This window comes from Podarcis filfolensis (assembly GCF_964270895.1).
Source record: "Podarcis filfolensis genome assembly, chromosome: 9".
Lineage (NCBI taxonomy): Eukaryota > Metazoa > Chordata > Lepidosauria > Squamata > Lacertidae > Podarcis > Podarcis filfolensis.
The window spans coordinates 34,355,605-34,383,027 of record NC_139610.1 but is presented as its reverse complement, the minus strand read 5'-3'; the positions used below and the strand labels follow the sequence as shown (position 1 = coordinate 34,383,027).

Sequence of the window (27,423 nt, the reverse complement as noted above, 5' to 3'; positions counted from 1 at the left end):
CTCCTAGGCTTGATCTGAGACTTGCCTCGGGGGAAAGAAGAAAAATCCAGCTCTCTCTTGCACTGACTCCGTTTTCCATCTGAACGCCCCGTTTCCAAGGGAAGGAGCTGTGTAGCTGCGACGGAAACTTTGCTGCTGGAAGAAAACAAAAAAAACCCCTCTCTTAACCTTTCGCATCCGCTGGAAAACCAGAGCCGAGCTGTCTGCAAAAATAGATAAATAAATAAATAAATTTCTACCGCGCTGTTGGTGCACAACCTGCTTTTCCTCATTTATTTATTTTTGTTAATTTTGCATCTGCCTTCACGTGTGTGCATACTTTTTTTTTTTTAATGTACAGCTGAAACGGCTTTCCTTGGCTGAACTTTGCTGATCAATGGTCCTCTTATACCCTTTTATTTAAACAAACTGTGCTGGGAAAAGAGAGAGAGAGAAACTTTCCTTCCTTCCCTCTCGCCTTTGCACGCTGGCAGCGGAAAGTGAGCGGCGGCAGCAGCAGCAGCAGCAGCAGCAGCAGCAGCAGCAGCAGCTCTCCTCCTCGAGCGAGCGCGGAAGGCGCAGCACTTCTCCTTCACCGCCGTTCTTGTCCCCGCCGCCGCCGCCGCGCGCGCTTCCCTTCTGCCCGCGCCCGGATGCCGGCGACCCCTGGACGGAGCATGGCTTCGCTCTGATCGCCGCCGCCGCCGCCCTCCGCCCGCCCCGCCAAGCCCTGCTATGCCTCGCTTCTCCGGGCAGACAGCAACCCTATGGCGAGGGAGGCGCCCCGGGCAGGCGCGCGTGGTGTTTCCCTAAGGCCGTCGAGGGAGCCGAGCAGCAGCAGCCCGGATCCTGACCCGGATTGTATGAATAAGTAAGCAGGATGCTGGCGGCCAGGACGAGAATTAAGAGGAGTGGAGGGGAGGGGAGGAGTGGGGTAGGGGTGGGGGTGGAGGGAAGCCCAGAGAACAACAAAAAAAAAAAAAGAAGAAGGGGGGGGAGAGAAGCCTTGGCACTTTTCCTGGCTCCCTCCAGTGCAAGCGCTTTGCCATCACTGCAGGGCTACGGTGGTGGGAACAGACTTGTGACCCCCCCCCCTTCTCTCTTCTTCTTCCCTCTTTCTCCTCTCGGCAGCTCGCCGATGTGCAGCCCGACTCCGCCGCCCAGTAGCAGGCGAGCAGGGAGCAGCGACGGGATCCGGAGCGGCGCGAGGCGATCGGCGGACCGGAGGATCCCCCGCGCTTGCCTCCGCCGCTGGACAGCCCAGGCGACCAGAGCCCCCGCGCGCAGCCCCGCGACGCCGCCGCTGCTGCTGTCGCTGCTGTGGCGGGAGAATTTGCAAGAACAGCGGCGGAGGCGGCGGCAGAAGCAGCGCGGAGGAGAAGGGGAACCCGGGAAAGTTTGCTTGGCCTTTGACAGAGGCGAGGAGGGCAGTCAGACGTGGTGAGAGGAGCGGGCGAGCGAGCGAGCGCCTCTCCGCCGGGCTCGGCGGAACAGAGAAGCCTTTCCCGCCCCGCGCGCGTTTTCCTTCGCGAGTGGGGAAGCGCCAGGTCCGGATCGGACACCCCCAGAGAGGAGCGCGGACGGCCAAGCGAGCCCAACACACAAACACACACACACCACTCTCTCACACACAAATACACACGCGCGCGCGCGCTCCCCCCTCTCTTGCTGACACTCGGCGGCGCCTTGGCTCTCTCTCTCCCCGTCTGGGCTGGGGAGGAGCGTGACCATGCTGGCTTGGAGGGTGGCTCTGTGGCTGGCCGGCGTGACCCTGTGCGGCAAGCTCGCCCGCGGCTCCGGGATCGACTACGACGACTACGCGTACGAGCTCGACGGAGGGGACGAGGCGGAAGCGATCGATTATAAGGATCCCTGCAAAGCCGGTGAGTTCAGGGGACCTAGTTGGGCTCGCCGCCCAGACCCCGGTGCTTTCCCGTGCGCTCTTTTCCCAAAGTAGGGGCTGTCTGGTTTCCCTTGCCTGGGGGGCTGTGTCTGTGTGCGTGGAGGGGGAGAGAGGAGAGGAACGGGGGCAGCTCACCTGCTTCCTCCTCCTCCTCCTCCTCCGGATCGGCGCGGGACACTCCAAACAGGCATGGCCAAGAGGAAGCGTGAGAAGCCGGGGCAGGCGCAGTGGGGCTCGCGCTAGTCTTCCTTTTTTGCAATAATGCCGCTGGGGGCAGATTTCGAAGAACCTGCTTTCCTCGGGCTTGCGAGCCTGTGTCCCCAAGAGTGCACACACTTTTCCTTTGCAGCTGTGCCTGGAAGACAAACATGCTTTCCAGGCACAGCAACCACAACAGAGAGAAATCTGGAGTTTGTTTCCCGTGCCCCTTGATGACGGCAGGAATCCCAACTTTCTCCGGGACGATTTCATCCTCTCTCTGTGTGTGTCTTTCCCCAAATCCCCGTCTCTCCACATTGAGGCGCTAGTCAAAACAGGTTTCTTCTGCTTGGGGCTGCAGAGGAGAGAGAGGATGGGGGAGGGGGGGACTGGCAGGGAGCAGAGCAGTCCTATGGCCCTTTCAAGATTTTTAATTCTGAATTGAGAAGGTCAAGGTTGTCAGGAAATCACTCTTCCACCCTCTGCCCTCACTTCATCTCATAGCTTTGCAGCACAGCAGCAGTTTAATGGGCAGGGGAAGGTAATCTATGAACACATTTCTATTTGGATTGGATCCTGCCTGAACCATGCTCAGAGCAGACCCTTGAAATCAAAAGGATTTAAGCTAGTCATTATTATTAACACAAGTCTCATTGATTTCAATGGGTTTGCCAACTCAAATCCTCTTGATTTCAGTGGATCTAAGCATAGCTAAGTCTGGATCCAACCCTTTGTTAGTACATCTCATGCGCCAAGATTGAGAACTTGCATTGAAATGGGTCCTGGGGAGTCAGACTCAGTGAACCCTGACTCAGATTGACATACAGCCAGGAAGGGGGGGAGAGCTGGACTAGATGACACATGGGGTCCCTTCCAACTATACATGATAGGCATGGGTGGGTTCCTCCTGCCACCAACTGCAGAATGGCCAATGGTCAGGAATGACAGTAGCTGGAGAGCCACACAGGTGCTCCATCCCTCATGTAGAGGCTGCTACTCATTTTGAATCAATACTTGCTTGGCGAGGGATAGAATCAACTCAGTTGATCTGAGAATCAAATCGTTTCCACCACAGTACATAATCCAAGAGCTCCGCAATATGCAGCTGCCTTGCCTATGCATCTTTACTCAAAACAAACTCCTACTGAAGTCCGTAACTTCCAGGCAGAGCTTTAGATAGTTTTCCACATGCACCGCTAAACCTAACAAGTGTCCCACGTTCTCTGTGTGCGAACATTTGTTAACTTCTTGGTTTTAGAGCGCAGGAAATGGAGTTGATTGTTCATAATCTTTCCCATGTGGTTTTTGCATTCATACTATATAGACAAAATGTAATCCTAGTGTGAACAAAGAGAGATTGTAAACATGGCTCTGTCCAGAGCTCTCTTTCCTTTATTTACAGCACAAGGCGATCTTTGGATCACCTATGGCAGACACTTCTTCTGAGGGTAGAAAACCCATTCTCTGGCAGGCTTTGCTGAGTCAGTGATTTTCTTAATGGGAATGAGAGGGGGTGGGTGGGATTGCTGGCCCGTAATCACCCTCTGGAACTGGCAGGTTTATGGCTCCAGCGAAAATGCATGGAGAGAGAGAGAGAAATGCAGTTCAGTAGCTGGAGTCTTTGTGTGCTTTTCACTTAGGAAGCGGTAGCAACAGTAGCAGCAGCAGCAGATTCGGTCTTCAGCTTCCCATTTAGTGTACTGGAGATGGGAGGGTACTGCCCTTGCGGTCAGAGATGGGGAAAAAGTGCCCTTGATGTCAGGGATGGGGAATGTGTGGCTTTCCAGATGCTGCTCCCATCAACCTGGCCACTGGGCATGCTGGCTGTGGCTCATGGGATATCTTCAGGGTTCCCCATCCGTGCTCTAGGTGAGCCCTTCTTTTGCGTTAAGGAAGAATCTCTGCAAACTATGTCCATTCTGCATGGGAAGTGGCTTTCCCATGGCAATATCGTACTTCTCCAGACTTTATCATCTCCAGCTGCAAAACAGATAGGAGCTTTCCAGTGCAGTGGAGTTTGGGATCAAGTCCAAGGTGCCAATTCAGTTATAGCATAATTCCTTCACAGAGGAAAACACTTAAGAGGCATACATGTGGAAGACATTATAGTGGAAGACAAAATGCAGGTGGATCTTGGGGGAAATACTCAGGAGTAGTAACCAGAAAGACTCAAGTCTCCTGTTCATGTATCATTGCTATGTATTCACTGGATCCCTGCCCCCGCAACACACACACACATTCCTCATACAGTGGTACCTTGGTTTACAACCATAATCCGTTCCGGAGGTCCATTTGTAAACCAAAACAGGTTGTAACCCAAGGCGCGCTTTCACCAATGGGGCCTCCCCCCAAAAATGGGTTGTAATCCCAAAAAAGTTTGCAAACCAGGACACGCACTTCTGGCTTTGACGTGTTTGTAATCCAGAACGTATGCAAACCAGACTGTTTGTAAACCAAGGTACCACTGTATCACTGTAAGAAAAGTGTTACATCAGAGTTGATCCCACAAAAATATATTTTCACAGCAGAAGCCTGTGGAGGTTTACTCTTAAGTAAATCCTGCTGAATTCAGTTGCGCTTTCCCCAGAGAGTGTGCATAGGTTTGCAGCCTGAACCAGACCGTTCACTGAACAGTTACTGAATGGCAGATCTAAAGAGATTAAGGGCTCTCTGGATTAGGAGACATGGCAAATTTTGCCTTTCAAATCATGGAACAAGTTTTTTTGAGTCTCCTAAAGTCACTTTGACTGACAGTTAATTTTTGATCCAGGCAAATCAGCAGCAGTGGGTAGGATCAGAACTATGCCACTGGACTTTAGGAAAGCAGTTTTGTTTTTTAAATAACCAAAACTGTTTTTAAAAGGATTTTTTAAAAAAAACCCTGCAAAAAGCAAAAAAAATAAAATAAAAAATGTATGCTGTAAAAGTTTCTACCAAGGCTGGTCAATAAATAATCACTGACATAGCAACTTAAGTGTCACTGGTTGGAATAAGAAAGAGGAAAGATCAATTCAGGGAAGATGATTTTACCACCTTTGGACAAGCAAAGTGGATCAGATTCCAACGTATGGGCGGTGGCGATGCTCATTCCTCCAACCAAGCTTTTGAATATTTCTCATTTGGGCTAGAAACCAAATATTCAAATGCTTGGCTGGAGTGCATGGAAGAGCCTTATGCCTCCCACGTGAATTGCTTCCATGCTTAAGGTGAAAACCCTGGATCTATCCAACTGTCTCGCCTTGAGGCAAGGTACTCTAAACTGAATTGCATCTAAGAGAGGCTTGCCTCACATGTTGGATGAACATGTAAGGCCACGCCCACTAGCCCTGCCCCTGGCTTCTGCTCAATGAACAATGGTAGGGAGGCCAATTTTGCATGCGTGGATTGCAGGCATGAAGGATCCTCCCTTCAGACTTTCCGTATGTACATGGGGATGCCAGGAGGCAGAGCTAGTTGGTGCTGATGGGGCTGGTCAGTGCTCAAGTGCAGATCTAGTGTGCGAGAGAGACTTCTGCATTGGGCAATATCAGTCTGTGGTTCTTTCAGAAGGTTTTTAGTAGTAGTAATTGTGTGCTGTATGCTCTAGGGGTAGGTAGTAAATTTTAGCAAAGTTTGCTTCCACCCTGTGAATAGTGCTTTATATTATTAATTCTCGTTGTGGTCAACAATTATGATGAAATTGAATGTGCCTTAGGATAACCTCAAATTCAATTTTCATTACAGATGAGTTAATATGTCAACGTTCTCAATAAATGGAAGATCTGCTTTTCCAGATTTCCATGAAACATCAGCTTGATCTCATGGCATGCATGTTAGATTTAAAGGCTATTTAAGTGGCTTGAGTGAGTTCATATTGGATCCATTGGATCCCACTCAGTGACTTTCCTGGCATTGGGGTTATGGTTTTTGATTCATGGCTTTTGAGCTCAAAAATGACATATTTTTGTAGTTTGTGTGTATGCCAAATTCATTTTGTAAGAGTACTATAAACAACATTGGTCCATGTGCTGCAGCTGGAGACTAAAACAAGTGCTTGAGCTTTGTGGTCACTTCTTTTGCATTACTTACTTTGTTCCATGAGACTTAGTTCAGCCAAAGTTAGTGTTCCTTTTGGCCACAATCCTCAATTATTTATTCTTTTCACAAAGAATGGGATCAAGTGGTTTGAGGTTGGAGGAGTGGTGGGTGCACTCCAGAGTAAGCGATTTGATTAATGGCTGTGTTACTTGGTTGCTTTTAGTCATAATTATTGAGGAGTATGTGTTGACAGTGCCAGATATGCTCTCTATCGCATGATTCCTTTTCTAATCATAGAAATATGTATCACCTTGGTATAAATTGTTAAACATTCTTTGCTTGTAGATGAGGAATGTACAACAGCAGAAGTCAAATGAATTTGCATCTGCTCAGCTCACACACAAAAATTAGAGACATTTTGAGCACAGCTATTTCAAGCTTCTGAGCTCTCCGGTTTTATCTATGTTTACTTAGAAGTAAACCCTGCTGAATTCAGTGTTGCTCGTTCCCATCTAGGTATTCCAGCTATTGAACTTTCGGAGCCTGCCCCTGACTGGGTTTACTCAGACGTAAGTCCTATTGATGTTGATAGGGCTTACCGGTACTTCCAAGTTTTGCAGCCAAATTTGCAGGCTAAGGCTCTGGCAGTTACCTGGCTATGCTCACGTATCTGGTAATAAGTCCCATGGAGCATTGCAGCACTTCTGAATCAGTTTGTGCAGGATTGCATTGTCAGTGTTAAATGGGAAAAATTTGTGTCATATTTTCGTAAGATTTTGAAACAGTTAGCATAATGAAATGCTTAAAGTTCTACCCAATCCCAAGGCACATGTTCTAAAATGTTAGTGGCATGGATATTCTGGAGTAAACAGGAAAGGAAAAGAATGAAAACATATTGGTGATGTCAGATATTATTTTTTAAATATATATATCTCAGATGCTAAGAACGAATGCATTTGATTTAATATTTCATGCAGAATAAACAGTTTATATAAACAAATATATATTATTTATGATATTGAGAACTTTAAGCAATGCCCTTGCTTCGAGCTGAGTTGTTTACAGATGCCTTTGGTGAAGACACAGAAAGAAAAACACTCAGCCTGGGAGAGATGTGAATTGTGCACTCTGCAACCATTGATATGATCTTGACTTCAACTGGAGCTGCCTATCTCCTTCACTTCGAGGATACCGTATGTGCGAAGATGGATTAACCCATTTCCAGGCTTACATTTCTGGATGCCACAACAAATGGCCTCCCTGCCCTACAGAGAGTGGTTTCAAATCCCTACAACTTTTGGTCTTACCTTATGTCCTGGCTCGCTAGGTTCAGGAAGGCTGATCACTGTGCTCAGAGTTCAGTGCAATTTTTTCTAGAAAAAGAGGTGCCAGAACTCCCCATGAACACCTCCCTTGTTCTCTTATAATGGCAATGGAGCCCACCTGAGAGGTGCCAGAACTGAGTTCCAGTGAGTTCCGGCTGAAAAAAAGCCCTGCCAGAGTTTTGAGGGAGAGGAGCAACATGTCACGTTTTTAGATTTTTCTAGAAATCAGAATGTTGAAGAATGCGAGTGGCAAAGTTTAGCTTTCTTTGAGCTGTGGAGCTATTTTGAGATGAAGCAGAATTTCACGTTTTCTGGCTTTCGGGTAGTGGTGCTGACTGGGACTCAGATGACTTGAGGCGTGTGTGTTTGACTAAAGAAACTGGCCTTTCTACAGCATTATAGAGGCCCCATTATAGATCCCCCAAGCGGATGTCTTCAAACTAGGTGTACTGGTGAAATGCAAGAGTTACACAGCTTTAGCTTTCTGGGCAAGGAAGTGACCAAGGGCATAGCAAGCCCAACTAGACAAAGATGGCTCTTCCTGTCCTATCTGTGTTGCAACTATAGCAACTATCATGCTCTTATTTTTAGCTTTCTTTTATGGTTATACCCCCCATCCTTTGTGAGGAAAGTTAGTCACACTGTCTACATTTACACTTCATTTTGTCTCAACCTCCCATCTGTTCAGTAGTTCTTCAACTGTTGCTCCGAGCAAATTTCCTTGCTGGCTGTGGCAAGCAACCTCATTCGCTTGTCCTTGTCATCTTCTTCTTTGCTTGTTGTGTCCGTTTCTTAAGGCTCACCTCCTCACATCTGCCACAGCCTTTCTGTTGGGCTGACCTCTTCCTCTGCTTCACCAGCAGCATTTGTGGCACCCTGTGCTTGTCTCCTGTACATGTGCTTCCTCCCATGTTGCAGAATATGAGGAGTGTGGAGAGCTAGTTTGCTCATCCCGTCTCGAGACATAAGGGTTCTCCCAACTCTGCAAAGCTTCTCAGAAATAAGACAGGGGGAGGGGGGAAGAAATGGGTAAGGTGAAATGAAGATGGCTTTGCTAGAGAGACAGAGGGAATAGTGGGCAGGACTTTGGGGCAGTGGTACCAAGTGAGAGAGCAAGCAAAACTGATTTGCTTCAACCAGTGTTTTGATTCACCAGCATCGTGGTCTGTTAGTTGGAAAGATGCCTTTTGCAGCACAGCTGAAGAATATGCTGTGAACCCTGGACCTTGATGAAGTCAGTCTTCAGCAGGCATAGGCAAACTCTGGCCCTCCAGACATTTGGGACTACAATTCCCATCATCCCTATCTAACAGGACCAGTGGTCAGGGATGATGGGAATTGTAGTCCCAAACATCTGGAGGGCCGGAGTTTGCCTATGCCTAGTCTTTGAAAGCACGTCAAAGTGCAAGTAGATAAGTAGGTACTGCTCTGGCGGGAAGGTAATCGGCGTTTCCGTGCGCTGCTCTGGTTCGCCAGAAGCGGCTTAGTCATGCTGGCCACGTGACCCGGAAGCTGTACGCCGGCTCCCTCGGCCAATAAAGCGAGATGAGCGCCGCAACCCCAGAGTCGTCCAGCGACTGGACCTAATGGTCAGGGGTCCCTTTACCTTTACCTAGGTAATAACTTCATCCATTTATTACAAGTGGGCAATGTGCAGGTTCTAGGTCAGGAGCAGGGCTCCTTTTTCACCCCTAGGGCATTTCCTTCTGCGTAACTGTCCAGGGGCCATGTATCAATAGTGAGCAATGCCAGAGGCGAAAGAGGGCAGAGCAATCTATGTAGTTTTTACTTTTGTACAGTAAGCCAGTTTCTCTCGCATCCCCACTCTATCCTCCTCCAGCCAGTCAAGTCAGAGGCAATATAAGAGTTCAAGGATATATTCCATACAGGCAAAAACACTTGAGGAGGATTGTGTGAAGCAGAGCTGGTGAGAGGTGTGGCTTGGAAGAATCCCAAGGGCCAGAGGGAGAGGCATGGAGGCTAAATTTGGCCACCGGGCTTCAGATTCCCACCCCCAATCTGCAGGGTATATGCAACAATTTTGTTTTTGTTTTAATCCTGAAAACTCTATATATACACATAACAATGTAACCTTTGAGTCATTGTAGTATGAGAGAGTAAACTGAATATGTTGTTGGCATCCGTCTGTCTTGAGAAACAATGGGGTGCGCCTCTGGGGATGCAGCCAAACCACTGGAGAATCACAGCAGCTGCTGTGGCTGCAGAGACCAGTAACTCCTAACTGCTGCCTCCCACATTGTTTTTGTTGCATTAGTAGCACCAAAGTGACCTCTCCGGGGTGCAAGCCTTGGCAGCGTATATGGAGGTCCTGGGCTGCCCAGATGACAAAACCCCTACTCTCGGCCTGCAGAACAATATTTTTGGCACCAGTTTGGTTGCAGGAGTTTCCAGAAGGAGGCATGCAAGCCACCACCCAACCATCTTAGGGTCTCCACTCTGGATTTGTATTGGGTTTACTCCTTAGCCTTTCTTTTCCCAAAGATTCTGTGGTTTAAAAAAGCAAGTGGTATAGTTTTCAGTTTCTGACAGATTATTGCATGCCTTCATTGTCTCATTTAGCCTCACAAAATCAATTCTGAAGAAGAAAACCTCTTGTTTCTGCTGCTAGACAGATGGCAGTCTGAGAAGGTCCGCTTGACAAAGGCCAAGCAGTGAGTTGGGATATTCAACCCCAAAGGCTCACATTCAGCACTCTGTCTGCTGGGCAGCACTAGCTTCTACGGACATTAGAATGTGAGTCTGTGGTTTTTCCCTTCAATATTTAAAAGTAGAGATTGTAATGATTCAAAGAGGAAGAGATCAATTTTGGTCTAAAATAGCTCCTGGGCTCTTGTTTTATCGAAGTATGTGAAAGATGATGCCTGAGGGGAGGCAGTCTTGGTAATTAGCCACCTGCTCTGAATACTTAGCATTGCTAAGGTGATGTTTGCCTGAGAAGAGGACCAATAAATGAATAGGTGACAGATCTTAGGCTGTTTTTATTGGCAAGAACACACATTGTATTTGTCGTGGGATTTCACAGAATCATAAAATTGTAGAGGGCCCAACCCCCTGCAATGCAGGAATCTCAACTCTGCTTAAAAACCTCCAAGGAAGGAGAATCCACCACCTTCTGGGGGAATTCGTTCCACTGTCAAACAGCTGTTACCATCAGAAAATGCTTCAGAAGTTTAGTCAGAATCTCATTTCATGTAACTTGAAGTACAAGACATCCTTTTCGCATGTACCACTGGCAATCCAGGTGTCCCCATTTTATATTTGTGCAGCTGGTTCTTCCTGCCTAAGTGCAGAACCTTACATTTGTCCGTACTGAAATTCATTTTGTTAGTTTGGGTCCAGTTCTCCAATCCATTAAGTTCTTCTTGGATCTTGGTTCCTGTCTTCTGCAGCATTGGCTACCCCTCCCAGTTTGGTATCATATGCAAATTTGATGAGCATCCCCTCATTTCCTTCATGCAAGTCATTTTTAAAAGACTTCAGGCAACAACGGGCCCAAGGCAAGAATCGTTTGTTACTTTTTTCCAGGATGATGAGGAACCATTGGTGAGCACTCTTTGGGTTTGGTCAGTCAACCAGCTACAAATCCACCTAACAGTTACCTCATCCAGCCAACATTTTACCAGTTTCCCCACAATAATATCATGGGGGACTATGTCAAAAGCTTTACTGAAATCAAGATACCCTACATTCATAGCATACCCCTGATCCACCAAGCTTGTAACTCTATCCAAAAAAGAAAATGAGATTTATCTGGCATGAGTTATATTTGAGAAACTGATGTTGTGTCTTAGTAATTGTAAAATCCTTTTCTAAGTGCTCACAGACTGATTGTTTAATTATCTGTTCTAGCACCTTTCCTGGTATTGAAGTCAAGTTCAGCAGTTGGCAGTTACCTGGGTTTTCTCCCTGCCCCGCCCCCCATTTTTGAAGATGGGGACATCATTTGCCCACCTCCAGTCCACAGAAACCTCACTTGTTCTCCAAAAATTCTCAAATATTATAGATAGAGTCCCTGAAATTATATCTGCAAGCTACTTTAGTACCCTTGGTTTATTTTGCAGGGCAGCTTTGAGTTGCTCTCTGAAGCAGTTAGCTAGGTAAATAAACTCTTATTTATACTTTGTGTTACAACAGTTGCATAAATGTTAGAAAGCAGTTGCAAAACTCCAGAATGGAAACTTTTTCCACAGCAAAGCCCACACTTATCATGAGCTGGCATATTTACTGGCTAGTCAGAAAGAGGATTTCCATATATTTGAATAAACATGGTGGGATTCTGACATCTAATGGACCAATTGACCTCATTCTGTGAACTCCACATATAATTCTGAAAACAGTGATGTGACAGGCATAATTCCTTGACCTATTTCAGCCTGGCTTCTGGCCTGGATAAAGAACAGAAAGGATATTAGTTGCCCTGGTGAACAATCTTTGCCTAGAGATAGAGGCCAGAAGCTTTAGGAGCCTGGGAGTTACCTGCCTTTGGTGCTGTGCATGTTAACACTGGGAGAGCAGGCATAGCATTGAGGTCTGCTTCTGAACCTGATGCTACTATAGGAGGATCAAGGTCATTAATTAGGTACATCTGATATGCTGACTGCTTCACTTTCCACATCATCAGGACCTTGTAACAGATACCCATGCTTTTGCAGCCTCGGAAGTGCTAACTACTGTAATGTACCCTATGGAGGGATGCCCTGGACAGCAGTCCAGAAACTGAATCCAGTGCACATCACTGCAGCCAATCTTCTGGAAGTTGCTGCCACTGGAGCAATCTAGGACTGAGGGAGGGAGGCCTTTACCTCTGCCACCCTTGCCCGCTACCACTATTGCGCTGTCATTGCAACTGGGGAGTGATGGATTGGCAGGGTTTGGGAGAATTGCAGGGAAGTTGAAGGGGAGGTATCTGAACCCAGTCTGAAACATAACACCGGACCATAGAAATCGGCCATTGGTCCATCTGACTCAGTATTGACTATAATGACTTGCGGTGGCTTTCCAGGGTAATCAGATACTGTAAGAGTCTTTTCCAGCTTTTTTCTGGAGGTGCCATAGAATGAATCTGGAAGCTTTTACATTCAGAGCTTGTGTTCCACCATTTCCCTGTGGTCATCAGGACCGTAACAGTTTTCAAATTTGGGATTAAGCTGAGAAAAAGTATATTTTCTAATTTTGAATTGAAGGAAAGAAGCTTGTCTATCGCTATCCTTCACTTTTATTGCAGGAAGTTTGGAAAAAACACCCACAAGGCTTTCAAAGCTGCCCCATCCAGTGTGATAGATGGGAATTATTGAAATACTCCACACTTTCCAGTTGATGGAGATTGCTAATTTATTATGTACAGTAGTTATAATTAATTTGGGAGAATTCTTTTCTTGTTTTCCCTGTTTGGACCTATTATAAGAACTCAAACGCTCTGCTAATAGTACATTACAAGTAGTTCATACAGAAATCCGAGTCCTCACATTTTGCACAACAATGCCATGCAGCCAACCTTTTGTTATGACCAACATCATAGCCTCAAATAAATGATGAGAGGAATTTTAGATATACCTCTTACATAATATCAGTGTTTATTTCAGCATTTTGCATACACAAGCCAATTTTATTTGGTTTCATGAAAGATAGTTTTAGAACAACTCAGTGGGTGTGAGAACATGATGGTGATGAATATCTGAGGTGAATTGCCCAATTTCACCATCTGGCAAAATTTGCTTTTCTGCATTTATATAAATAAATGGCACGTTCTGTAATTTTATCCCACACATTGAAAATGTAATTTCCCCCCTTTCTAATGTTTGAAAAATGTGGCCTATAAGTATTGGAATTAATGAGTAACCAAATATTGCACTATAGATGAATATTTCCTGAGTCAGCAATAAGCTATATAACTTTTTTTTTTTTTAAAAAAAGGCTTTATATTAGAGACCAAGACCTGGTAGAAAGTTAGGCATGTTTAAATTCACTTAGGTATGCTTGAGGATGCACCTGTGATACTTCCACTGGCTGCTGAATCACATAGCTATTGTTTACCAGCCTTCCCCAACCCGGTGCCCTCCAGGTGTTTTGTATTAAAACTCTGATCACCCCATCCAGCATGACCAATGGTAAAGGATGATGGGAGCTGTAGTCTAGCAAATCTGGAGGATACCTGGGTTGGGGAAGACTGTTACATATGGTCCTCAAATGACCTTGGCAGATAAATTGCACTCTTCTCATTTGGCTGTACAAGAATCAACTGACATCGCCACTGTTTCATAACCTGTCAGGTCCTGCATCCTCCACTCTCCAACAAATCACTCTCTTGTCGAGTGGTTCTTACCGAAAGAGTTTTGACAGACGTATGGTCAACATTCGCTACCTGAAACTTAACTCTGTGTTTTCAGCCAAATAGTTGCCGTGATGATGTAGAATGCGTTTACACCAATGAGTTTTGCCATGCTTTCAAGTACAGAAGGAAAAAGTGAGTGTGTTAAGGGACATCCTTTCAGCTAGTAGTCATCTCTGTGATCACAGCTTGCCAGAGAAGCATGCCTGTGATCAAAGAGATGACTGCTGTCTTACATGACTGCATGGGAAAATTTGGTAGAGACTAGGCTCCAATTGAAACTTTTGTGTATGGCTCATTTGTATTCCTGTTCCAAAAATATATATGTGTGTGTGTGTGACTAAATATTGATGGAAATATCAGCATTCATAGTTCATTGCAAAAAATAATAATGGAAACTTACATATATGGTCTTGTGAATCAGGAGTCACTCCTGCTGGTGGAAATGCAATTCAGTTTCTTGTAGGAGTGTCAACTTTTGTTCCAAAGAAGTCAGAATTTAAATTACTGTAGCTGTGCTTGCGTGATTAGAGATCTGTCTTTCCATATATTTTTAATTGTTAAAAATCACAGGTGGAAACCATTACGATAGTCCTGCGAGTATTGAGACACATGTTACTTGAAAGTAATACAAAGAAGTAAGTATTAATAAGAATAGTTTAGCTAGAATCAGACCCTCATAATCTATTATTATTATTATTATTAATTAAATTTCTGTACTGCCCTTCATCTGAGGATCACAGATACATACCATAGAAACAAACAAAAACAATAATCCTGCCCCTCACAGTTTAAAAGGCCATGGATTGTTTAATGGACCAAAGACCTGGGAGAAGAGAAATGTTCTTGCCTGGCACCTAAAGGTATGTAATGGAGGCACCAGGTGAGCCTCCCTGAGGAGAGCATTCCATAAGTGGGGAGCCACCACAGAAAAGGCCCATTCTCATGTTATTGCCCACTGGACGTCTTGTGGAGGAGGCACACAAAGAAGGGCCTCAGATGATGATTGCAGGGTCCAGGTTGGTTCATATGGGGAGAGACAGTCCTTGAGGTATTGCGGGTCTGTGCTGTTTAAGGCTTTATAGTCAACACCAGCCCTTTGAATTTGGCTGGGAAACAAAGTGGCAGCCAGTGCAGTCAAGCCAGGATTAATGTTATATGCTCAAGCTGTCTTGCCTTGGTGAGCAACCTAGCCGCTGAATTCTGTACCAGCTGAAGCTTCCGAACAGTCCTCAGAGGCAGGCCCAGGTATAATGCGTTGCAGTAGTCTAACCTGCAGTAGGTTACCAGAGCATAGACGACAGACATGTCATTCTCTTATATTCTTTAGTCAAGAATTTTCTGATCAGTGATAAATAGGAATAGGATTCAACTTATTTGTCTTGATTCCCCCCTGAAAAGGTATACGGATTGTCATAGCTTTGTCCTTTTCTTATAGTTTAAGTGAGAGAGCTGAAAATGTAAATTCCATGATTTTTTTAGAAGGAAAAACAAAGCTGATAGCAATATTTTAGAACCCTCAGTCAGACTTCATCTTGGAGTAATGTATTCAGTAGTTCCTCTTGATATCAACCCAGTTGTAGAATCAGTTGTGATTATTGTATTCAGCTTATGATTTATGGAATGTGAGTGATCTGGAGACATTGAAACATCAGATAGTGTGTTGTTCACCCAGTACTAGAAGCCTCCCAGAGGGATGATAAAGACAATGAGTGATCAAAATGTCTTTCTGTGACTCAGACATCTAGAGAAGACAAACTGTCGAAGGATTTGGGTGCAATTTGCCTCATCAGCACTTTAAACTGGACTTCAGCAGTGAATCATTCTGCCTGAAATAAAGAGCTCTTGGTCTCCAGAAGGTTTGTGGGTGTTAGAGATTTTGGAAGAACAGCAGGAGTTCAGAGAAAATCTGAGTATCCCAAGGAACACGGCTTTCTTTTTTATTTCTTGTTATTGTTTTTAGGCCACAGTGAATAGTTTCATCTGTTGCATACTCTTAGCAGAGTGTGCCTGTTTGCGCTTGCCTTATTGTATAATGGTGGTGGGTTGTTGTCATGTAAGATTTACAGATACAAACATATTCTCACTCCAGGTGTATCGTTTGCCCTGCCCCTAAGGCTAAGTCATGGCTAAGTTGGGCGTGCTGGTTTTTTATTTCATTTTATTGTATCTATTAGCAAATTGGAAAAGAATGACAAGGACCATATGTTTTCAAATTATTATTCTAAACAAGTGACCGTGCTCTGTCTCAAATTGTACTTTGGGATAGATGTTACTGCTTATTCATCATGCAATTGCTTGGTGAGCAAATTCATCTCCACTGGGAAATGAAAGTCACGCAGCTATGTTCTTTGTTATGCCTTTTCCCATTTCTTTTTAAGTTTGTTTTTAGTTTTGTAAGTTTGCATGTTCTCTAGGTTTTCCCTCCATCTCTTTTTATTTTGGTGATGTGCTGATTGTTTGCCCCCTAGTTCAGGAAGATTAACTGTATGCATAGTTCTCTCAAATATTTCTTTACAAGAAAGTTGTTTTATTCTAAAAAGGGCTATGTGCGTATGTGTGTTTTTAAACCTTTGAAGTATTGTACTATGAAAAACGTTGAAACTTGGGTAGTTGAAAAAAGTAGTTAAATCTATTTGAAGCAAAGGTCTCTCTCTGCAAAAGTCTCTCAGTGCAAGCTGCATTAAATTATTCAAATGCTATGTTTGGAGTTCTTTATTCTGCTGGAGCACTGAATGCATTCATAATAACTATAAAATATGTAATAAAAACTTCCTAAATTCGCTGTAAAAATACATTAGAATTTTGTGGCAGGTAACCTGTTTATTCAGCCCAGGTTTTATAAGCTATATAATTTGGGAACAGATAAGGGTTTTATTTGCATTAGTGCAAATGTTAACACCGATTCAGCTGCACACAGGAATGTAACTTTGTAGGACTGATAAGATAAGGGGAAGGCTTATAATCCAAAATAGTCAAAACATTGGAAAAGTCCAGAGTTATTTAGTGGGTTTTGCTTATATACAAAAAAGTGGACTTGCATTTGACTTGTTGAGCTTGAGGATCAAGGAAGATTAAAGCAGTGGTAAATCCATGGGGCCTCAGGGTAGATCAGGTCTTCTATTTGGCCCACAGAACAAAGTTAGTGCAAAATGATGCACACGGGGATAACATGTCCCAGCTTGATATGTGAACCAGCAGGGCAATTGCTAGCAACTTTCCCCTGGTGGACATGAATTCATCTCCAACTTGTTTTGACCTTAGCACAGCCCCAATTTGTGGGTGAAATCAGCAGACATGGGGCTCCAAAATGTCTGAGCTCACCCTGGAGGGTTACTGCCCTTCCTCTGTGGGCATACCCAAAGAAAGGATGCAGATTCATCAGCGTGTGTGAGATAGACTGTACAGTGGTATCTCGGGTTACATATGCTTCAGGTTACATACGCTTAAGATTACACACTCTGTTAACCCAGAAATAGTGCTTCAGGTTAAGAACTTTGCTTCAGGATAAGAACAGAAATCGGCTTCCAGCGGTGCGGCAGCAGCAGGAGGCCCCACTAGCTAAAGTGGTGCTTCAGGTTAAGAACAGTTTCAGGTTAAGAACGGACCTCCGGAATGAATTAAGTACTTAACCAGAGGTACCACTGTATTCGTTGATGTCTCATGTGCAGGGAGTGGAGAGAACCATGCCTATATGACTTCTTAGGAAGTATTAACACATACCCTCCAAAATTTCTCCAATGAAAATAGGGACGTCCCATTCCATAATGATAATTTTACTATTTATACCCAAAACATCTTACTGGGTTGCCCTAGCTACTCTGGGCAGCTTCCGACATATATAAAAACATAATAAAACCCTTCCCTATACAGGAGTGCCTTCAGATGGCTAGGGAGTCGGATAACTCCATACCCTCCAACATTTATCCAATGAAAATAGGGACATCCTAAGGAAAAGTGGGACATTCTGGGATCAAATCAGAAACCGGGACGACTTCTCTAAATTAGGGATGTCCCTGGAAAATAGAGACACTTGGAGGGTCTGTTAGCATTATTATTATTATTATTTAAAAACGTGTCCTTCACTCATATTGTTGAATAGAGTAACACATTTTATTACAGACAGTGTCTTCGTTCTGTTGTATAAATCCCATTAGAGCTATAATTTTGGACAGGGGCAGTTTTATAGAGAGACTGTCAGGGTTTGTAGTACAGCACACAGAGATAGCAGGACAGTTAATAAATAAATCAAACACATGAAGTGCATTAACATGACTGTGTTCATTGTGTTGGTTTTTCCGAATCTGGTAGTATAAATGAAAAATGAGTACTTGGTGCCACTATATGCTCTCAGTAAAATCATGCTGACGTGTTCACCAAAAATTCATTGCTGTATGAATTTTTTTTTTAAGTTAAATACTTTTTAATAAGTTTCCAAATGTTATGCCATGCACAGGAAAACATGGAAATACTTCAAGACCCATATTCTGAATATACTATCACGCTACATCAGACATAGATAGCTGTGCCTGCTTTTATCCTCAAGTACTTGCCATGATATGAACATGACACAAAGAAAGGGTAGGATTTGCTGATTAAAGTAGATGTGATTTTGCATTTTTGATCCTTCGCAATCAAATATGAATAATGAACATGTGCCATCTTAAGTGTACATATATTTAGAAGGTTCAGTAGTAGTGGCATGGGCATGGCCAGGATTTTTGTTACAGGGGGCAGGCCTTTTGTTAGGGGGAGCAGAACCTCAGTTTGCTATGTATTTTTATTAATTTTTCTTGATGGGGGGCAGCTGCCCCCTGTCCCCTCTTGGCTACGCCCATGAATAGTGCCTAGGAAAGGCTAGGGCAATGTGTCTGCGGTTTCACACTAGATAGGGTGTTTTCTGTACTTTGGATATGAGGACTGCTTAAGAAAGATTCAGGGCTTGTCTGACTAAGGTGGGAGCTCTCTAAGGCACACTGAACTGAAGCAGCAAACTCCAAAATGATCCAAGGTGCTTTGGATGTGGAAAAACCCTCACAGACTCAGCATTTCTGCCCCAAATGAAACTTTTCTCCCCAGCCTTGCCCTGTATGGAAAGCACCAAGGTAGGAAGAGGGCGGGGGGAAGTTCTTTTGTGACTGACAGGTCTAGCTTCTAATCAGGTATTGATTCCACTCTAATCACAGTACTCTAAGAAGGGATGCTGACATATCACCTTGTTCTGTACTTTTTCTAGTTCTGCCAGTGGTGCTTGCTTGGAAGAGGCTGGGAATATCTGCTCACCTGAGGCTTTGGGGGAGTGGCATTTGCTGCACGGCCTGGCCGGTTCTGGGAGAAATCAACTTCCCGAATGGCCAGGGAGGGGATGGCCACTGGGTGCCGCCCTCCCCCGACTGTGCCAGACCCACCATCCAGGGCGAGCTTCACCCGCAAGCCAACTGGGGCAGGGGCACTGGGACTGTGCCCTGCCCACACCTGGCATATTTAGGAGGGCGACCCTGCCACCCACCCAGCCAGACTGCTTAGGGGCCTGCTCAGCAGGGGAGCGGGCAAGTTGGTGTAAGGACCTTGCTATGGTTTATGTGTTCAGGACCAGGGAGGAATTATCTCCATAAAGCATATTGGCTGGCTTCAGGCTTCTGTCTGCATCAAAGCAACTTTGGCGGACAACGCATTGGGCTGTACCCTTAGTCATGCAGGTTCCCCACTAAAGGGGTCCAGGAGGGTGACTCTGTCCAGGAGTCCACACAGGGACCAATGAGCCAATGCATCTCTCCCAGTGGCAGCTGTGAGGGATGTGTGTGTCAGCCAATCCATGTTGGGAGTGACTCCCACTGGGTTCCTATCCGGTAGCAGGTGGGCTGTCTGATGCTGGATTCATGCCCAGTGCCTTAGCCAAGCCTACTCTTACCTGTAATTAATAAAGTTGTGGCCTAATTCAACCCAATATCAATCTCCTGTGTTCATTTCCTTGGTCTTCCCGCACACCGGCCACAGACATCATGCATCTGTGGCAGCAACAGGGATATATGGATGTGCCTCAATCCATCCTGACATTCATTTGCGGTCATGTTCATTTCATATTTCATTTTCTGTTCCTCTGCAATTGGCTTATTTGGCACAACTCTATTTTAAAGGTTTATTTTCCCTCTGCCAGGCTTGTAGCCCTGGTCCTGAATGGAGTTTTGGAATAGTGGGAAATTAAACCAGCATGACTTATCCTGGAGTAAATCACTCAGGTTTCCTTATAGTTTGGATTATTCTGTCCAATGTACATTTTGAGATGTTGGATACGTCTGCCATTTTGTCGAGAGATCCACTGGGGATGGGCGAATCTCTGTATTTCCCCTCTTTGACACTTCCGTATGTTTTAAGTCATAATCCCATTCCATTTCATCTCTACGTTAATGTGTGATTTAATTAAAAACATAAAAAGTAGGAGTTTGAAAATATTGCATTCTTCAGGCATTCCTAGATGTGATGGTTATTTCCCTGTGGTGCAATCCTATAGCAATGAAGAATGTGCATGCAATCATTTCTGTGAGCCAACTCCATGGGTGGTGCTTTCCACCTGATTGGCACTGAGAAGAGAGATGTCAGCTGAGCAGAATTTCTCTGGATATTTAAAAGTACCGTATATACTTGAGTATAAGCCTACCTGAATATAAGCCGAGGCACCTAATTTTACCACAAAAAACTGGGAAAACTTATTGACTCAAGTATAAGGTGGTTCACCACACCACAAACCTCCTGGTGGGCCGGAGTGTGTGTGTGTGCACGAACATGCACACAGGGCAGAGGGGGCTTCTCTCTCCCCCCAGTCCCTCCCGCCCCCCTGCCTACCTAGGGTGCTGCCAAGAGGCAGAGACTGGTGGCGGCAGCAGTGGAGGAAGAACAAGCAGCCCAAAAGCTTGTTCCTCCTCCGCCACTGCCAACAGCAGCAAAGCCAGCGGAGGAGGAAGGAGCAGCCCAAAAGGGCTGCTTTCAGACTGCTTGTTCCTCCTCCTCCGCCAACAACAGCCTCTGCCACTCGCAAGGGCAAGCACAGGAGCCGCGCTTGGCAGAGCGGTGGCGGCACGAGCAGCGGCAGCAAACAGCTTGCTCTGATGAGGGGCTGCTGGAAATGTGCTCAGGTGGGACCCTCACTCGAGTATAAGCTGAGGGGGGCTTTTTCAGCATAAAAAATGTCCTGAAAATGTTGGCTTATACACGGTAATAAGAATTTCCTCAAACATTTAGAAGGGAACATCTCTTCAGTAGTTTAACATTTTACGTCATAACCAGTGATTTTATGTAAAGCGCTTGCAATTGGCAACTATGTTAGCCTGGGATTTCAGGTAGTAGCTGTACAGAAGATATGGAGTTATGGGCATGCCCGTTGACAAAGTTTAGCAAAGAAAAGGAAGCTATTTAACGTGAGGAAATATTACTGATGCTGTTAAGCTGGGAATGTGAAATGTTGTATGTGAATCCATAAAATGAAAATAAGCATTCTGCTTGTTTCTGTGAATGCCTACTCAGAAGTAAGTCCTGTTTAATGGGACTTACTCCTAAAACAAGGGTGTTTGGATTGCACCCGTTGTTTTACAAGTAGTTGTTGCAGCACCAGTTGGAATGAACTACTGATTTCAAGCCCTCTGGTGTGCATATATGTTTGGTACTCAGGAACAGAAGGATGTGAAGGGAACATAGAAGACTTGGTGCGAGAGAGCTAGCATAAACACTACAGCATCAGGGTACTTCAGTAGTAGGGTTGCCATATTTCAAATGGTGAAGTTTTTGGCAATTTTGTTGAGCTTTTCTTGACCGATTTTTAGGGGGGAAATCGCCTGGACACTGCTGCCAGCTGCAGTATTCTGGATATGTCTGGCAAGATCCGGATGTTTGGCAACTCTGTTCAATAGCAATTGCAAGCCTGCAAAGAAAACTTATTGGAGCAGAGAGTCCTGGCTCACACATAATTCTACACCAAACTGTGGCTTCTTAGTATGAATAAGCAAATGTACAGGAAGAGTACAGGTGCTTAGTTTCTCCCTGGTTGTTTTGCTGCTGCACTGAGCTGAACGAAACTGATTTGGCTTAGTGTGTAAACTGAACCTGACCTCATGGTTTAGCTCACTTCAGAAAAAAAAATCACAAGCCCTAACCAAGGTGTTTGAGATATTAGAATGCCTAAAACCTGTACAATAATTCAGCCAGCAATGTGAATATGAGGGGGGTGGTGGTGATTTCCTCTGTGCTGTCCCCTTCCTTTTTCATTGAATGAAGTGAACTTTTTTGGGTGAAGTTATTATGAATCATTTTCCTTTTGAGAATGACAAAATGCTTTTTAAGAATCTGAAAATGTTGTTTTGTCTACTGTTTACTTCACAAAATGCTTTCTTCTGTGTATGTGTGTAATATATGTGCATGACAACGTCCTGTGTTAGGTGACTACACTTCCTGTACACTGTAAATATGTACAGCTTTCATCTTGCTTGCTTCAGTTTCCTCCATCTTCGGCGGAATAGGCCAGTCAAAAAAACTGATTTATGTCTGGAAATATGCACACCAAATCAGGAATAAAAAAGTTGATAGGCTTGTTTCAATCTGGGGAAACCTTTAGTTCTGTGAAAGTCTGTGGAGGTTTGCAAAAATGACATTTTAGAAGCAGAAGCCATCAGAAGAGTTTGCATAATCTCATTTTTATGAAAGAAGAATGGAAATGGTAGTATTTTCAAGGAAATATGCTTTGGTGATACAGAAAACCTTACAAGATGGAAATCCATGGCAGTAAAAATTAGAGCACAATCCTATGCATGTGAATTCAGAAGTGAGTTCAGTGGATACAGAATTGCAGCTTTAAGCGATGAAATAGATGCAAAAGAGCAGTATGACTGGATGATACTATCCCACCTGCTAGCTTCTGAAGATAAAAACAAACAAACCCTTGGGTTGAAAATGTTATACTGTAGGCAACAGATTTCCAGAATAACAGGTGACATTTGAAAAGAAAAGAGCTGCTGTTTGACGTATTAGCATATGATGTGTTCTGCTTGGTTATGTTGTAAATCTGTTCTGAGGTGGATACCATTTTTGGATTTTGTGCTTGACCTTGTTCTGTAGCACAGTAAACAGGAGGTTAGCAGAATATATTTCTCACGCCATTTAGCAACCAACATTCATACTTAATGACACAACAGGGTGATGTCACCCTTCAAATAAATTCTTGGTCATTTGAGGGCAGTTGGTGGGCTTTCTTTGCTGTCAGACTAATTAATCAGTCATCAGGACTCTGGATATGGAAAGCAGAAGAATGTAAAGCCTTTTTTTGCCATAATTGAAATTTCTCATTCCTGCACTGAACATATAATTTTAAAGGGCCATCTTTAACTTCTATTGCATGTACCAAAATCTTAAAGAGGCAGTGGAAGGCAGAAAAAGTTTCTATTGTAAAAAGCTGAGTCACTGTTAACAAGTTGGTTGGCACTATAAATGGCTTGCCCTTTCTGAATAGCACTTATGGAGCACAATAGGGCAGAGAAAGACATTTATTGTATCCAAAGACATTCGCTTTCTGCTTACAACAACATGCCAATAGGGTTTCTACACTAGAGACCATTTCTAAGAAATAAGGAAGACTTTAAGGTGGTGGAAGCAATTTGGAAAGAACTCACTTGCAAAACATAAACATATTTTATTAATAAATTATGCAATGAAAAAGAAACATTTTTAAAATGTTAGTGAAACTTAACATGCAAATAAAAGAGCAACCCATTCAGAGTGAGAATCATATGTGAAGTGTTTATAGTGGTTGCAAGGATTGAGTGAACTCTTTCTTCTAAGGAGACAAGGAAAATACAGCACCATCATTTCCATCCAGAAGCCGGAAGGCACCTGTTAACGAGCCAATGACTGAGACCTAGACTTTAATGAATTGTGTTTTCCCTTCAAAATATTGTAAAAGGAAAAGCCAAGAAGCTTTTCTAATTTGTGGGAAAACAGCAATGGAAATGGAGACAGCATTGAACTTAGACTACATACCCAAAGATAACCCTTTATTTATTTTGTTTAAAGAAACATACAAAGAAAAGCCTTGCATTTGAGCTCTCATTTTCAGATTTTGGATTCAGTGGTATAGCCTGGGCGCTGACGTCCAGCACTCGACAGTTTAAGGGGCCCCAAATGACTACTCAGAAAGTTGTAGGCTGCTGCTGGTTACTGTGGCATCTTTTATTTCTATTTGACTGGCCATGCGTGTACATAATTGTGGGTGATTTTATTATTTCTACTTCAAAAACATAACCTTTTCTGCAACAAAATGATGGTTATTCTCAAGTAAATGTTTTTAGAATCTGGGCAGCAGAAGCAAACTCCGTTTTACTCTTATATTTGTGATGGTGCTATGATGTGAAGTTGCACATGCTCAGAGTATTTATTTTTCTCGAGCATATTAGGAATGTAGAGCAGTGGTGATGGTCAGGGAAGGACAGAAATGTTAACTGTGCTTCACAACTAAATGAATGAACATGGCTTTCTAAAGCACCACTCCGGGAAGGTGTCCTGGATGTAAAATTACTTTGGGGGGTTTGTGAAGTTTTGTTTTTATATTTTTAAAAATCTGAACAGAAAACCTCAGCTTGCTAGCTGAGGGATACCTGTCTTTCCATGTATGCTTAGTTTCAAAATCTGTACACAAATCCTGAAAATTCTGTTCATTCTTAACAAATGAGAGATGCACATTTAAAAGATAAAGGTAAAGGACCCCGGACGCTTAAGTCCAGTCAAAGGCAACTATGGGGCTGCAGCACTCATCTTGCTCTCAGGCCAAGGGAGCCAGCGTTTGTTCACAGACAACATTCCGGGTCATGTGGCCAGCATGACTAAACTGCTTCTGGCGCAACGGAACACCGTCACGAGTGCCAGAGTGCATGGAAACACCGTTTACCTTCCCACCACAGCGGTACCTATTCATCTACTTGCACTGGCGTGCTTTCAAACTGCTAGGTGGGCAGGAGCTGAGACACAGCAACGAGAGCTCACCCCGTCATGGGGATTCAAACCACCAACCTTCCGATCGGCAAGCCCAAAAGGCTCAGTGGTTGAGACCACAGCTGAAAAGCTGATCTACATGTCCCTTTCTCCACATACGTCATATGCAGATAACATTCATGATCTGATCTTGTGGAGAGTTCTGCAGCCCGGTCGGACGTTCCTGGTGATGGGTACTGTTGTGAAAACTCTCCATGTGGATTGGGAGGATGCTCATAGGAAGCCAAGCAAGCCATTAGAGCAGCAGTGATGCACGAATTCTCCCCGGTTTGATTTGGAAACAAGTTATTTTCAAAAAAATTGGTAAATAGGTTGGAGCCCAGTTCTGAAATTTGAAAACCCTGTTATGTGGCTGCTGACATCATTGGGAGCACAATAGAATCTCATTTCCTTTTCCTTTGAAAACCCTCCAAATGGCCCACCTTCGAGCCCTTATGCAATCCCTGCTCCTTTCCCTTCATCCCAGAGTTGGTGGTATTCCTTTCACTTAGAACGCTGCTGAGCACGCTCATTGTCCCTTATGAGCATCAGTGAGCACGTAAATGTAATATATTATGTGCTTGAACTGGTAAAGCTTTTGACAAGCCTACTCTTCGCCATGATAGACTGAATGCACCAGATACAGCGGGGTTAGCAACCCAATGACATAACAGGAGAGGACAACATTGCAGTGAGACCTGCCAAAAACCAGGGCTGGGCTTTCAGAGACTGAAAGTAGTCCAAGTGCAGAGAAATCTGTGACTTTTTCAGGTACAATAAATCACAGTGGAATTTCAGGATAGTTTTAAGAGTGGAGGGGGGGAGCAAATAATAGTTTGCGTCTTGCTTTCCTTTAAAAAAAAATCAGATAAGGTCCATCTGCAGTAGTTAACAAACACACAAAATCACAATCAATTATGTTAATAAGTGAAAGGCAATTGGAGTGCTTCAACAACAGATTCATAGCTATCTTGAGCAATCCTAGGCAGGTTTACTGAATTCAGTTGGACCTACTTTCTGGTAAGTGCTTAGACTTGCAAGTACTACTGAAATTACCGTAGTCTTGGTGCAGAAATGCTGATCACCTCATAGCTGTAGTACATCATATTCAGCATTGTTGAATTTCCCTTACCCACAATTGCTGGAAGTAATATGGTGTATTGAATATGAAGAAAAGGTGTATATTAAATAGGTGCCTTAAAGGGGAGCGTGATTTCACCCTTATTACTTCTACTGGAAGTGCCTAATAGCATGGTTGGGTTTTTAATGAGTCCCTGTTGATTTGAATCACATGTAATGCATGTCTGATGTGTATTTCCTGCACTATTAACGTCAGAAAATCTTTGAGGAGTAGCACATTCCCCGCGTTGGTTGACTGTCCTTCGGAACATGGGTGGGTGCAATTCGCACACAAGGAATGTTGCAACTGATGACTGGCCAGAGTATGTCATGACCTTGCTATCTCCCTTGTCATCTGCAGCTTTGTCCTCAACTCATGAGGGTTGTGGTTTTAATTATTTTTTCTTGTATATACATTACACGACTGATTACACAACCCCACAAATGGGTTGCGTAATCATATGACGTTCAGTCACCAAGATGGGGTTTAAGAAAGAAAATGAAAAGGATGTTTATTGAGAAGCAGATTTTGGTGTGATGGCTAATGTCCTATTGCAGAATTCCCCCAAAATATTCTTTTTAAAGGGTGGAAGACCTAGGATAACTGCTGAAAGAGAACCACACCTATACATCTCTAGTGGCAATACAATGCCAGATTTGCTCCCAGTAAGAGTGCCTGATATGTGATCGAACACACAGTAAGCAAGGCAAACCTACTGCGTTTTCACCAGGATTAGGATAGTTAAGTGCCAGTTCACATTATAGATTGAAGAATGTCATAAAAATTAAAATTCCAATATTATTACAAAGCAAGTGTAAATTTAGACAGTTGGACAGAATGCATTTTGTCTAGCATAAAAGGGAGCTGTGACAAGGTAAAACAAAGCAGTTCAGTATGTTTATGGATGTGTTATACTAAACTGAGATGATTTTTTTGGGCAGCTTGTTCCGTTTATTCACATATACTAAAATGTGTTCCATTTGGCTAGAGATTGATCATTCTTAAATGTTTACATTTCCTGAGCTGCCTCTTTTTCCTTTCTAATTTGGTGTATGTTTGCACCAAAGATTAACCCACATGAAAAGGCAGAGTGCCCCCCCAGCAAACATTTTACACCTGAAATATTTTTTATTGTTCTTAGAGCTGTTCAATATATTTCCATTGAACTACATACTTTTTTGTTCTTGTTTCTGTCATCTGTCACCGGAAATGTAGTGTAACTATGATCCTACCTGGCATGTTATGATTTGACTAAAACAATTTCCAGTTTTTCTTACTGTAGGTCTCCTTAAGAGAGGGATATTAAAGCCATGCTTTCTCATGAAAATGTTTATATTTTATATTTATATATTTTTATTTCAACCATACATCTAGAAATGTGTATGTTGTGTGCATGCTTTAAACTAAAAAGCTGTTAAAAAGTTAAAATACAACAATATATAGTCTTCTTATATTTCTGTATTTCAAATCTTCAGTGTACAATGTTTTATACATTTTAGTTATGGATGAATCAGTCCAGTTC

General features: G+C 43.8%; 1 protein-coding gene across 4 annotated transcripts in view; it reads left to right on the top strand.

The window, feature by feature from the left end:
• Window positions 1-486: 486 nt before the first annotated feature.
• The window catches only part of TLL1 (tolloid like 1), a 121,614-nt gene continuing 94,677 nt past the window's right edge, over window positions 487-27,423 (top strand). Inside the window, exons 1-2 of one of the 4 annotated variants that reach the window (XM_083631108.1) lie at window positions 487-850; window positions 1,111-1,862. In XM_083631108.1, the coding sequence (XP_083487234.1) occupies window positions 1,709-1,862 (154 nt within the window). In that variant the 5' untranslated portion in view covers window positions 487-850; window positions 1,111-1,708. Of the gene's footprint in view, window positions 851-992; window positions 1,863-27,423 lie in introns of those variants that run through there. The other 3 variants (XM_083631105.1, XM_083631107.1, XM_083631106.1) reach the window with 3 other exon arrangements.